Here is a 14,780-nt window from a genome sequence, read left to right on the forward strand (position 1 = left end):
TATGATCTATAGCCTTAAAACCATGTTTTCCTCTGGGCCATATGATGCAGGGAAGGGATTTAACCTCTCTAAGCCTCAGTTTCCTCACCTGTAATAACAGCACCCACCTCAGAGGAGTGTCTTAAAGATGAAACAAGTTGATGTGTGTGCAGGTGGGTGATGTTCAACGAAGCGTTGGCTATTATTATCACAGTTTATTATCCCTTCTCTGCTTTGAATGAGTAAGGAAAAGTGCTTTGAAAACACTTTGTTTAAAACCTCACTCAGGGCCACTGTGCTGGGTGTCCGGAGATTTCTGGACTCTCGTTCACGTCACATCACTCCTATGCTATTGCTAATGGGCTGAATTACGCAACCCCCCCTTCATATATTAAGTCCTAGCCCCCAATACCTCAGAATGTAGGAGGAGAAAGTGTCGTCAAAGAGGTAACTAACATTAGGGGTGCCTGGATGGCTCAGCAGGTTAAGTGTCTGACTTCAGCTCGGCTCATGATCTCGCAGCTTGTGAGTTCGGTCCCCGCATCAGGCTCTCTGCTGTCAGCTCGGAGCCCGCTTCAGATCCTCTGTTTCCCTCTCTCTCTCCCCCTCCCACCCCCTCTCCAAAAATAAATAAACATAAAAAAAAAAAAAGAGGTAATTAACATTAAATGAGGTCACTAGGACGGGCCCGAAACCAATATAACTGGTATTCTTTCTTGTATGAAGAAATTTGGACACGGCCATGCACACAGAGGGAAGATGGTGTGACGGCCCAGAGAGAAGACGGCCATCTGCAAGGCAGAGAGGGAGGCCTCGGAAGGAACCGACCCTTCCCGACACCTTGAGCTCAGGTTCCCGGCCTCCCGAACTCTGAGAAAACATTTCTGTTGCTTAAGCCACAGAGTTGGTGGCTTAGGCCCAACTCCAAGGCCCCCGGGCCACACTTACTGCTGTTTTTGGTGTAAAGCCGGAGGAGCTCAGCCAGGCCACTCTTCTTGACCACAGCGGTGCTGCTCAGGTTCTCTTGGTCGAGAATCTTGAGGAAGTCATCCAGCTCTGTCAACAGCTGCTCCAGGGCTAGAGACAGGAAGGAGAAGAATCTGTTACAGCAGTTGCCTTCTCTCCAAAGGCCCGGCTCAGAGGGGCACCTCCAGATCCTGCATCACCTCGACATGCGCCCTGTGGTCCTGAGGGGGAGGGGCTTGGGGTAAGGCCTGGAAGCACCTGGCGTGGGGGGGTGGGGGGTGGCAGCCAAAAGGTGGTCCTGGGGAGAGGAAAACAGGCCCTTGGCTTTGAGATGGATAACCTTGGCTGAAGCTGCAGGCCTACCGTTTGCTGGATTGACAGCGGCCAAGACGGCCCAGACAAGCCCATCGGGCCATGTGAGTCTGGAAACAGGATTTGCTTCCTTGAGAAAAGTTCAATCAGGACGGTCCAGGGCCTGGGGAACTTGAATGCAGGTCAAACCCATAACCATCAAAAGAAATGCTGTGGTTGGCCCAGTTGTTGATCCCTTCCCCAAGGACAGGGAAGCAGAGTCACCCCGAGGAGACGAAACCGTGAGTACGCTGTCCCCACGGAATTACGGGTGATCCCTCAAAAGCCACGGTTGTTGGGCAAACAGAAAAACAAAACCTTCCTGAGTTTCTTCAGTAACTAAGTCACCTCAGCATTGAAATGGAGTCCAGCATCACTCCCAAGCTGGCTGAGGGCTCTGGTCCCACAGATCAAGGTATCAAATAGGCTCCCACAAGGACCCCCAGGGTAGAGACACTTGTCATTTCTAGCTGGAACCACCTTGCAGAGATGACAGTGCAGAGGACAACAGTGTAGGAACAGGGCATTCACCATTGTTGCTATTATTGCTATTTGTGATCTAATTTCTATTAAGAATAGGATGCTGCGTTTGCTGATGGGGTCGTCACCTTGGCTCTCCTGCCCGGCTGGCTCTCCAGAACATGCTCAGGAATGACAGCCAGTTCCTTTTTTTTTTTTTTTTTTTTTTAATATTTATTTATTTTTGAGAGAGAGACAGCATGTGAGCAGGGGAAGAGCAGAGAGAGAGGGAGAGACAGAATCCAAAGCAGGCTCCAGGCTCCGAGCTGTCAGCACAGAGCCCGACGTGGGGCTCGAACTCACAAACTGTGATATCATGACCTGAGCCGAAGTCGGACGCTCCACCGACTGAGCCGCCCAGGCGCCCCGACAGCCAGCTCCCTAAGGCTCTACTCTCTGCTTTCCAAACCTGGCTGCACTGGGTCCCCTGGAGGGCTTTAAACAGTCCTGATACCTGCGGTAGCTGGGTGGCTCAGTCGGTTGAGCGTCTGACTCTTGATTTTGGCCCAGGTCATGGATCTCACAGTTCGTGAGTTCAAGACCCAAGTTGGGCTCTGTGCGGACAGCGTGGAGCCTGCTTGGGATTCGCCCCTCCCCTGCTTTCTCTTTCTCTCTCTCCAAAATAAATAAACATTTTTAAAAAGTTTTAAAAAATCCTGATACTTAAGGCACACCTCAGATCGATGATATCAGAATCTCTGGGAGTAGCACCCAGGGGTCAGCAGTTCTAAAACTTGCTAAGGTGATCCCGATGTGCAGCCGACGTGGAGAACCGCGGGTCTACTGGCAGTGACAGGGGCTCCACCTGAGGGCCCTGCTCCCAAACACAGAAGCCAAGAAGCACTACTTGTCTTTTGTCACCTGCTGTGGGAACTCCGAGCAGTCACGCAATCTCTCCCAGCTCCTGTCCTCATCTGGAAAGTGGAGAAGACCACACAGGCCCTACCCATTTCACAGAGTTGTTGGAAGTGACAAAACCTGTGAGCTCAATGAGAGGACTACATCTGTCTTACGTCTTTGGCACCTAGCACTGTTGTAACTGTTGAATGAATGTTTATGGAATGAATGAATGAATGAATGAATGAATGAGTTCACTAGGTACCTACTAGTTCACAACAAGTTGAAGAGATAAGCATCATTATGCCCATGTTGTACAGGTGGGCCCGAGGGCCCAGAGAAGGCCCATAAGGTCCCACGTGGCCCACGGCAGAGAGCTCATTTGCTGTCTGATTCTTAAGACTGAGCTCTTGGCAACGCTCGACTGGATGTTTCTATCCACGTAGCGCGTTCTTCCAGCATCCCCCAAAGGCCTAGCTCCCCAGAAGTGAATAAGAGCCGAAGATTATCCCCTCACCCCTTTCACTAGAAAAAGAAGCCGTCGTGCTCTCCCGGTTCTAAGGGAGAGACACGCAGTCTCTTTCTGGTCCGACACCCGCACGGATCTCAGTGGGGTAGTAGCCTCCGAAACCCATCCCTGCAAAACCAAATTCCCTGGAATGAGCGTTGCTATCGCCCGTGGGAGAGCCGGAGGAAGGGAAGGGGGGGGTGAGGATTTGCTTGTTTCAGGGAGCGGCAGTGACAGCAGTGCCGGCGTGTGTGGCTGTCACATCAAACACGGGGGTCAGCCAGCTCGCCCACGCGGGTGTGCACCGCCTGGCAAAATCAGAGACCTCTCTTCCCGGCAGGGGTACTCGCAAAGGAAAGTCCACCTTGCCAAAGCCGGAGAAGAAAAAGCAGAGAAACCTTCACTCTCCCTCTCAGGGTCCTGGTAAAGGATGAAGAACCGAGCAAGAACCACAGAGGTCCCCACGTCCACTCCTCTCTGGCTTGGCAAGAGCCGAGTGAAGGTAAAACACAGCCAGCGGCCCCGATGCCGCATGTGGTCAATGATGGCTCAGCTCATATGCTTAGAGGCGAGCTGGAAGGTGGCCCTCATCTCTGCCAGTGGCGCCGTGGGTACCTGGTGAGCGCCAAGATGAGGCAAGAGGGAAGCCATGTTTGGGTGGTCCTGTCTGGGAAAGAGCCCTCGGCCAACAGCAGAATCTCTTGCCCCATTCCTGGGTATTGGGAAGACCACCACAGTGGGTCTCCAAGAGGCCAGAGGCTTTTGTCCGGGTCACTTAAAACCGATTAGACTCTCAGCGGAGCAGAATTTGAAAGGGCAGCAGCAAGGGCCCCCAGAGTCCACCAATCAGTAAGGATCAGGTGAGACCCCAGGGTGAGCCCAGCACTGAGCTGGGCCCTTGGCCTAAACTACCCAGGAAATTAAGATGGAGGCCAGGACAGTGTGGTTCTTGCCTTCTGCAAGCTCACAGGCAGAACAAGGCCAGCCCCAAGACTTCCAGACCAAGGCACACCACCAAAACTCCTCGACAAAAAGTGCGAGAGCAGGTCAGACAAGAGTCCTAGGCCTGGAAGGCTCCTGGGAAGACGTACAGTAGGGTAAGGCCTTAGGTTGTTTTTTGTTTGGTTTTGAGTGCTTTCTGAACAGCTATTCATAACTTTCCTGTTGGCTGCAGGAACTCAACAGGCCAAAAAGCAGTGAATTTGAAGAAGTCCAGACTGAGAGAACAAAGGGCAAATCTGAGGAAATGACACCGAGCCTTGAACTCAGCTACAGTGGTTGTGGAAAAGCCAAGGGGCCATGCAAGGCAGTCAGCATCTTGAGTTGTGCTTTTCCTGACCTTCTGAACCCTTCCAGGCTGTGCCTGCCGCTACTTCCGCTACAGAAAAGAAAAAGGCACTAAAACTCAAGCATGGCTTTGGTTTCACATCCTCAGCTATTCCCCAAAGCTGCCCGATTCCTGGAAAACAGCTTTAGTTTGTTTCCAAGCAAGCAAACATGTACGGGGCCAAAGGGTAAGAAGGTCGTGCCTGCTTCTGAGGAGACAGAGTTGACTTGAAAGGGGTCCCCAGCCTTTCCAGGAGCTCCATGTCTGGAGAGGGGGTGCCCAGGGAGTATACCAGGGGAGAAGAGAAGAGACTCGGGAGAGTCCCCGAGGATCAAGACACAGACTCTAGGGTTATCTGCAGGAAGAATATAGAAGCGGGTCACTGAGGATGCAGAGGAGTTCACGGGGAAGAGGCAGAGGCATTTTAGGAAAAGGGAAAGAAGTGCTCAGAAGAGCCAAGTGCTGGGGGCGCCTGGGTGGCTCAGTTGTTTAAGTGTCCGACCTCAGCTCAGGTCATGATCTCCCAGTTCGTGAGGTCGAGCCCTGGGATGGGCTCTGTGCTGCTGACATCTCAGAGCCTGGAGCCTGCTTCGGATTCTGTGTCTCCCTCTCTCTCTGTCCCTCCCTCACTCATGCTCTTGCTCGCTCGCGCGCTCTCTCTCTCTCTCTCTCTCAAAAATAAAGATTAAAAAAGAAGAAGACCCAAGTGCTGAAAGCACATGGAGTAGTTGAGAAAGCACAAGTCTGTCTGTACACCAGGGCACAAGGAGCACGGGAGCAGGGGGCGATGGCAGGCTCCGAGGCCAGAACTGCCGAGTTCGATCATGCATGCACACCATAAAGCCTTGATCTGCTTCCCTAAGGAGTCAGTGCCTTACCCTGCAGGGCCTCTGGAAAATGCAGCGGGAAGGCCATGCACATTGTTCTTCCAACAGGCCAGAGACAGAATAACCCCACAGACAGCGGGGAGGACGGGGGACCGCGGGAGGAGGCACTGAGAACGACAAGGGTGTGATGACCTAATCACAGCATCCAGGGGCCATGCAGGACGCCGCACCCCGCCACCTCCAATTCTCCCAGCTACCCCACGAGTGCACAGCATGGGCTCCTGAGGCCCGTATCTATAGTTAGAGGTGGCACGGGGGCTCAAATTCAAGTACGTCTTAAGCCCAAAGCGCATGCTGTCTGTCGTCCCTTGGCTGTAGCCATTCCTAAGTCAGGGAGGTTTATGTAGGTCATGACCTCTGCATCCTGTTCCATCATACTGGGCAAAGGGGACGGGGGGAGGGGGGCAGGGGACTCTAGATAATATGTAGAGGCAATGGGACCCGGTGATAATTCCATTAGATGAGGGACTTAAGAGGCCCTGAGTGACTGAGAGTCAGACACACAGAATGCCATCAGACACACAGACTTGAGGACACTGTAGTGAGACACGCAGTGTGGTCTCTGCCACAGGAGAACACACAGGCACGGCTGATGGGTGGTGGGGCACCAAGAAAGCATTCTCCTCGAAAATGGCTATGCTAGGTGAAGGGCAAGCACCAGGGTTGAAGAAACGCAGGACCAGGAACCCGAGTCACAAAGCCCAGGATGTCATTTCTGTCTCTCTCGGCATCAGCCTTCAAGGTCCATCCAGGTCCCTTCTCTACACAGCAGCCCGTGACCAAGAGCAATCAGCTTCTGCCTCCTTGGACTCCTCACCATCAAAGCCAGTTGTTCATGGTCATCTCCTTGTATGCCCAGTCGGTATCCCAGGCGACGCACGAGCTCTTCCTGGTTGAGGGTCAGCCTTTGCAGGTTCAGGGCTCTGAAGAGGTGCTAAGCACAGCAGAGGCCAGGGATTCTCCTGTGAGCCTACCCTTTCAGGCCCAGCTCCTGGCTCTTAGAAATAACAATCAACAAAAGCAGGGCCCTAATTTGTGCCAACCCTGCTGACATTTTTCAGCCCTCAGAGCTGGGAGGAATGTGGCCATTTCATTGAGGCTCTGGAAGGCACCCATCCCGTTTCCCTCCCCGTTCCCCCCGCCCTCCCCCCCCCCCCCCCCACTCCTCAACACTTCTCACTTTGGTCTCTCTCGTCCTCCAGCGGAGGGAGGGGAAAAAATAAGTGTGTTGTTCATTCTGGAAACTGTAGGCCCTTGTGCAGGCTTTCCATCCTGGCTCTGTTAAAGTTCAGAGTTGTCTGCTCAGGGTCTGACAAATCATCAATAAGATTCTTGTTCAGGGCTTCGAAGGCCCACGCAGAGCTGGGAGGTTCAACTGCTCGATTCATTGCCCTCGGCCATGGCCAAGCTCTGCCTCCAGATGACCTCCTCCCCCGGTTTTTCTCATCTTGAGGCAGTCTTGCCTTTTGGTCACTAGGTTCCCAACCATAAATATCTTCCCAACACACCGAAAGAGCTGCTCCTCATGGTTCCCCTGCTGTTTCATGCACACATTTTTATTTATTCAGCTGCATTTGCCGAAGACCCATGATTGAGCACGATTTTCCTTCCAAACATGAAACGAAACAAACCTATTCTTTAAGTAAAAAGACATGCATCCCACTCTCTACCCTGAACAGTTCCCAAGATGAAGCCACTGGGCATATTATCTGCATGAACCCAACTGCTAAGAACGTGGAAGACGTTTCTGTGATGAGAGAGAACACCATGTCATTGCAGCAGAGGGCAGACAATGGCAGGTCAATTCCTCCTGATCCCAGAGAATCCTCAAGTTCTCAAGAAGGAGGTTTTGGAAAATGTTCCCTTTCGTTCCACCTAAGAAGGGACACATCAGGCCAACGTCTCCTGCCTTCAGAAGAGCCAGCCTTTGCCAAGTACCTGCTGTGCTTTTCTTTTTTATGGTGGCAAGAGACACATGACATAAAATTGACCATTTTAATCACTCTGAAGTGTACAAATTAGTGGCATTAGGTACATTGACAATGCTATCCCTATGGATTTGCCAATTCTAGACATTTCAAATATACACAGTCAAGGAACATGGGGCCTTTTGTTGAATGGCTTCTTTCACTGTGCACGAACAATTTCAAGGTTCATCCGTGTTGTAGCCCCTGTCAATATTTCATTCCTTCTTTTCCCCGGAAACCTGCGTAGCCTTTGAGGTCTGAGTCCTTTTCCTTAATGGAAGGCATTTGAGATTTGTCTATGTTGTTGCATGTATGAGAAGCTTGCCCCTTTTGATTGCCGTGTGATATTCCACTTTATAGACGTCGGAAGCCCGAATATCTCCCTCCATGTGTCCATAGGTCTCCTCTGCTGCGTGCTTCTGCACAGACATGGCAAGTTCCTGTCTCCTGACACCAATGTGTGCTCTTGAAAGCACCTTCCTGCTGGCTTGAAAGGGTATGCCTGCTTTCGGTACACTTCACAGACGACCACTCAGGGACTCAGATACAAAAGGAAAAGCAGTGATTGTCAGCAATAGCGGGACAATGGAATCACCTGGGGAGTTAAAAAAAAATTCCTGATGCCTGCATCCACCTCCAGAGATCCTGCTGGAATTGCTCTGAGTGTAGTCTGGGCCCCAGGAGTTTTTAAAGCTTCCCAGGAGATTCTAATGTGCAGCTAAGGTGATAAACCACTGAGATGGAAAAAAAAATGTGATTAATGCTTCATAAAAAGTCTTTTTACATTATATGTTTGGATAAAAACACACTTCAATAGTGTTTCTATAGGACTCGATTCTGATTTTACATGTAGAACTTTGCAGAACTTTCTAGGTTGATTCCTGGTATATAGTCAGAGATGTTTGAAAATACCTTCCCCCCCCAAAAGTCTTTTCCCTCCTGGACAGTAAGGATGTGGAAGGCAAGGACCACCATGCCTATGTGTTTACCCATTGTTGAACTCAGTTGTTTATCACTGAGGACCAGCACCCAAAAGATTCACAGGCCACCCCCGTCATGGAACAGCGTCATGGAGCAGCGTCATGGACCACAGTTTCTCCAGTGTAAGAAATACTCCAGGAGTTCTTATCTCCATCTTTAAGAAACGGTGGGGAGCGGCAGGCACCTGGGTGACTCAGTCAGTTAAGCACCAACTCCGGCTTGGGTCACGATCTTGCAGTTCATGGGTTTGGGCCCCATGTCGGTCTCTGTGCTGACAGCTCAGAGCCTGGAGCCTGCTTCGGATTCTGTGTCTCCTCCCTCTCTGCCCCTCCCCCGCTCTCTCTCTCTCTCTCTCTCAAAAATAAACATTAAAAAAATTTTTTTTAAAGAAACGGCAAGGAGGAGAGAACTTTGCTTCGTTTACTAGCAGTGTGCAAGAGCTGCCCCTTGCTGGGCCTGATGTTCCAGGTCAGCTTGTGACCATTTTTGTACGATCTGCTTTTTCTCGCCTATCTTGGAGTCTCATCACTTAGAACACTTTCCCCGAGAAGAGGCCGCCCTCTGCGTTCCCGGGTTAGTTGGGCGGGCTGGAGACACGGGACACATGGTCTGCTGCAGCTTGCGTTACTGGAAAAACAACGCGAGTTGCTTGCTCACCGGTGACCTCTCAAATGGAACGAGCCTCCCCAAGAGCAGAATTCCAGCCCCAGCCATGGAGCCAGCTGGAACCGGAGCTGCTTAGTTAGGGCCCTTCAGAAATTCACACAGTAACAGCCGAAGACATCAAACAGGGCAGAGCAAAGCAGAGACGCCCGGGGCCTGCTGAGGGCCACTCCCCCCCCCCCCCCCACTCTACCTCAGTCTACCCAAAGCACCACCTGTCCCGTGAGCCCGGCAGCACATGGCCGGTTGGCCATTGTCCTTTCTTATTTTCTATTTGTCCCATGAAGGCAAGTCCTCTGTCTCCAGTGAAAATGAAAGCCCTCTGTAGTAGCAGCTACCTGGCTTGGTAATGCTTTACTCAAAGTCAGTGCTTGGAAAACATCAGCTGAGCACAAGGAAAGACAGACACAGACAGACGTACACACACGTGCATATGCAAGCTAACGAAAACTCCTAAGTTGCCTCCTGCAAAAGGGTCTGGGCTGGTCTGTCCAGGAGGCCAGGGCAGAGGGCTCTCCGATCCCTGGCCGTAATTGCAGTCCCTGCCCCGGGTCACATAACATCTCTGGAATGACCACCCAGAGGCGGCCCCTGGCAGGTGATGGGCTGGGAGCATATAAGGTGTCTCAGTCCCAGATGGCGCCGTGGAGGGAACACTTCCTCAAGGGTGCGGGTAGGAAGGACATGGAGGCATCCGGGCCCCCCCAGGGACCAGGAACCCGGAACCCGAGCTGGGTCCCCAGGGCACTGCAGCAGCTCAAGAGGGCAGGGGCGAGACTCGCCAGGTTCTAGCAGCCACCAGGGTCCGGGCCAGACAAAGAGGCTTTGGGGCCCGGGGAGGGCTTTGTTCCCCAACCCAGTCAGGACATTCCTTAAATGCAATCTGCCAGAAGAGTGGCTTCATTCAGACTTGGCGGAGGCCAGTTGTGTGGGTGGGGCGCAAAGGTTCAGGGGGGGTGGCTCTCTGCGTGGCAGGTCCCACAGCTGGTACAAACCACTCCAGTCTCTGAACAAGAGGCTGTCAGGGGTCACCCAAGGTCACACTGGAAGTTTGGGAAGTACTGTCTGACAGAAAAAGAAGAAGGCTGGAAAGGAACAGTGGTTATCTGTCAGTGGAGGGGTTATGGGAAGGTTCGCGTTCTTCCTTTCCATCCCCCTGTTCGGCAAAGCCGAAGAAGGAGTTGTCACCCGGAGAGAAGCCACGGCTACGGCAGCTGCCGTGCTTTTGGTTCACTTGCTATTTGTATGAGAGAGAAAGGACACAAACTAAACATGTAGAGAAAGAAAAAAAAGATTATCCTCCATCCCGATTTCCTGTTTCTTTCCAGCATTTGGCAGAAGCAATCAAACACCATCGGACTGATATGTTGAGAAGAAGCTGTATCCTGTTCAGGCCTCTGCCTCCAAGGAGGTCAAAATCAGCCCCAGCAACCCCAAACCACCACCATCCCGGCCTTGGACTTGGCAGGAGGCTGCTCCCCCCGCTTCCCCCCCCCCCCACCCCCCAGCCGATTCAGGCCCATCGGCCCACACAGACAAGAGCCCTGCCTCGAGCTCCAGGCAGCTGGGCTGGGGAACAAAGGCCTCCCAGCCCCTCAAGTTTCTTTGTCTGGTGGCTCCCAGAATCTGGAGTGTCTCACCCTTGCCCTCATGCTCCTGTGGATTCTCTGGGCTCCTTCCTGGTCCAGAGGCAAGCAAGTCCTTCCGGCCCCTCCCACCCAAACCATGTTCCAGATTCAAACTGCCCAAGTCTTAGCTCCAAATCTGGGTTCATTCCTGGCTTCACTATACACTGGCTATGTGGCCTTGGGGGGCTTAAGTAACTTCTTTGGGCCTCAGTTTCCTCATTTATAAAGTGGGGTTAATAATAGTACCTACTTAACAGGATTTGTGTAAAGATCACAAGTAATCCCATCAAGTGTGTATACTAAGTTCAACATCAGCTGCTTAATAAAATCTAAATTCCACCAATAAGATGGATACAGAAAGCCTCCATAAACATATCCCCCCAAACCCCCCACACGGACATACACACATGTTATAATTTTAGTAGAGTGGCTTCAAAAAGGTGATTGGAAATGTCCCTGATTTTGCGGGACTACTAAGCCATGTCCTCACGGAAGGTCAGCAGGGGCTTCTGGAAGGTGGAATTTGGGTTAAGCCCCTCTGGAGAATGACCTCCCTCAAAACACACACTGCTGAAAATAAACAAGTGAATGTTTTCAAAGCTCCTACGGCTGCCCAGCCCAGGTCTCAACAAGTTCAAATTGATCCCAGTAGCATACAGGGAGGAGAGTCAGTGCCAGGCTGTGATTTGAGAGGTAGCTGTCAGGTCCTTCCTTCCACTCTCGGTCTGTTTTCTAACCCCTCCCCCACCCCCCCACGGGCTGCCATCTGCCTGCCTAGACAGCCAACCCAGTTTCCTTTGGGCAAAGGAAAACAAAAACACTGCCTGGGGAGGGATAAACCATGAGCCTGTGAGGTGCGTATCTATTGCACTCCCCCGTTCCCTAGCATCCACCTGCCCTTCTTATTTGTACCCAGTTCTCCTTTTGGAAACCCCCTCACCCAACTGTATTTGTGGCTTGGGTAAGACCAGAACCCCCACCTCTACTCCATGGGTAGCCATATGACCCTGGACCCAGCCAATCAAAGCACTTCCTGCCCCCAGCCAGTGACTGACTTCAGGATGGCCTCATGACCAGAGACAAGCCAATGGGCATCAGCCTTGGGGCTCTCCCTAGGCAGTGCCCATCTCCCTCCTCAGGCTCCCTGATCTGCTAGAATGTCAACCCCAGGCCCCAGTGGCCACCTCTGGGAACAAGCCACCTGAGAAGGAAAACAGGGACTGGAGATTCTGAAGAGAACCTTTCAGCCCAGACTCAAACTAACCTTCCCCTTGTAACACTCGGTTATGTGTGGCAAGGCCATCCCATTTTTTCATTAAGCCAGATCAAGCGGGGGCGGGGGGGGGGGGGGGGGGGCGGGGTGGTCTCCTTTGCTGTCAGACGGAGAGTAGACTACCGCAGCACATATCTGGATGCTGGAACCTGGGCCAGGCAGAGGAGATCTCAGGCCAAAGCTGGGTCACACAGTAAATACCAGAGCTCAGAATCAACAGGTCCTTCTGGCCCCAAGCCTGGAGTTTATCCGGAGTCATCTGAATCTACTTCGCATTGGTAAAGATTTGCTTATTAAAGCAGACTGTCCAGAAAGTGAAATTCAAAAACATTCTAATGAAAGCAAAGCATGGAGAAAGACCCAGGAAAAACAAAAAAAACCAAACACCTGGAGAAACCTGAGATAAAGTGTCACCGAGGCCTAGGGGGAGGGCAGAGGGCAGTGAACACAGCTTCTGATGGCCTTAGGAACAAGCTGGAGTGGAAACCTCCACGCCTCACTCCCCAGTGCCAGGGGCCAGACCCAGAGGATCAAACAGCTAATGAAATGGGTGTGGTGCGATTAAGTTATGAGAGAGCCAGGAAAAAAGAGTCTGCCTAAAATGGTCCTTAATATTAGGAAGAATGGAAGAGCAAAAGTTCCACACAAAGGAGCAACTTTAACAAAGCCAGCAGATCTGAATGGCTGTCTAGCTAGGCTAACATCTCCAATGGACAAGAACCGACAGTCACACAGAGAGCTGTACGTAATACGTGAACCCCGTCGACTCGGAAGCAGTCCCTTGCAGGGGTTAGGAATCAATAAGGAAGGAAAATTAATTCTTTTGGCCCACTTAATATTCTTCCTCCCTTCTTTTGGTAATGGGAGGACCTATTCCATACGGTTCGGATTTGGCTGACCCCACCTTAGCCACAGGGGGTAGGCATGTGCCTGAGGACTGGCCATCCTTCAGGCCACTGTGATGGATTCAAGCAAGGCCAGAATTTTCCTCAGGATTTGCTCTACGGGCTTTGAGAGCAAGAGGCCTTTCTTTTCTTTGGATTACAAGCCATGAGGATATATACTGGGAGCTGTAGGAGACCACTCCCCTTTCCAGTCTGAGGGTAAAGCCAGTGTCCAGAAGGGAACAAAGCTGACCACCAGAGAAAGATACAGGGCCCTACCCACTTTGCTAGAGTCCCTAGGTCCAGCCGTGCCCGAAGCTAACTTTGCACCTGCTGACTACAACTGCATGAACCAATAAATTCCCTTTTCCACCTAGGCTGGTGTTTACTCATTGCTGACCAAAAGGTCCTCATTAATATGCAAGTGAAGTTTGAACAAATGGTGGCTCCATGTAAACCACCCCTTTTATAAGGCACACCTCAATTCCCCAAAGCCGTAATTGTATGGCTCCCTTTGAAAGATCCAAGCACAAAGCCTACTGGGCCAGGTAATTTTCTTGCATGACCCACATGGTGCCCAAACCACCAGAAAAACTGCTGACAATGACCAACAAGACACTGAGGGCATGGCTGTGACGGTCCTGGTAAAACCACAGAGGAGAACAGCCAACAGTGAGGATAGAGGGTGGGAGGGGGGTGCTGCCACCCCGCCAGGAGCCCATCTCCCCTCTCTTTTCTGACTGGCACTTATGTCCTTGTGCTGGTCTCCATGGTCCCCGGTACGAGGCCCACAGTGGTGCTTTTCAAACTGTAGGCATGACACTTTAGCGGACTTTGCTGTCAACTCAGTGATTTAGGACATATAGCTTAAAAAAAAAAAAGTAGTATAAAATATCAAAATGCATTGCATCAAGTAAAGGAGTGAAATCTTTCATAAAACCTTTGATTTAGGGGTCTGTGTGTGTGTGTGTGTGTGTGTGTGTGTGTGTGTATTCCGGGATACACATTTCTTACCATGGTCACAATAAAAAAGTTTGAAAAACACGACTACAGACCCACGATCTCTTACCTGAAACCTGCAAAGCTAGAGGTGTTTTGAAATTCGGTGTATTTCAGGGGCACCTGGGTGGCTCAGTCGGTTAAGCAGCCAACTTAGGCTCAGGTCATGATCTCATGGTTTGTAGGTTTGAGCCCCGCATGGGGCTCTGTGCTGATAGCTCAGAGCTTGGAGCCTGCTGTGGATTCTATCTCCTTCTCTCTGCCCCTCCCTGGCTCATGCTCTGTCTCTGTCTCTTAAAAGGGAATAAAACATTAAAAAAGAAGAAGAAGAAAGAAAGAAAGGAAGAAAGAAAGAAAAATTAATTCAGTGTATTTCAGACTCTAGAAAAGGAACATGCCACATATGCCCCAGCAGGGTCCAGACAAACACTCAGGAATAAAACACATTGATATTTCTACGGCAAAATGCACAAATACTCATACTAAGTGGGCTTGATAGATTATAAATCGTCTCACATCATTTTGGATCCCTCCAAATTAATTTGTGTCAACCTCACACACAAAAAAATTTCTGCCTTTCCAAGTTTGGGGATTTGGGAATTGAGGAGAAACGGTGGAACTTTCTTGGGATTCCTAGGATCCTTTTCCTTCTGTGGCCTCAAAACTGGCTTTTAATTGTCTGGGGTTGTGTGTGTGTGTGTGTGTGTGTGTGTGTGTGTGTGTGTGTGTGTGTTTAAAAAGACCTCACGGACAGTGGCAAACCCACACTAGCCGTTTAATGAATTAATGCAAAGCTGCAGGGTCTAAGAAACCACAGGGCTGTGGGCAGGTAGGTCTTTTAACCAAATTAACTGTGCTTCTACACAGAACTCACTGACTTTTGGTCTAAAATGGTACTGCTCATTCTTTGCTACAAGCCATATGTGGCTACAGAGCATGTGAGATGTGGTTAGTCTGAACTGAGATGTGCTCTAAGTGACCGAGTGTTACTTCCCCCCACCCACCAAAAAG

The 14,780-nt window shown here is 51.0% G+C and overlaps 1 protein-coding gene across 7 annotated transcripts in view; it reads right to left on the reverse strand.

The window, feature by feature from the left end:
- Positions 1–14,780, reverse strand: part of AFAP1L2 (actin filament associated protein 1 like 2) — a 99,186-nt gene that overhangs the window by 38,573 nt on the left and 45,833 nt on the right. For all 7 annotated transcript variants that reach the window (XM_058697860.1, XM_058697863.1, XM_058697862.1 and 4 more), the window contains one exon: positions 928–1,056. In XM_058697860.1, coding sequence (XP_058553843.1) covers positions 928–1,056 — 129 coding nt within the window. The remainder of the gene's footprint in view (positions 1–927; positions 1,057–14,780) is intronic.

Source organism: Neofelis nebulosa, chromosome 13, assembly GCF_028018385.1.
Source record: "Neofelis nebulosa isolate mNeoNeb1 chromosome 13, mNeoNeb1.pri, whole genome shotgun sequence".
Lineage (NCBI taxonomy): Eukaryota > Metazoa > Chordata > Mammalia > Carnivora > Felidae > Neofelis > Neofelis nebulosa.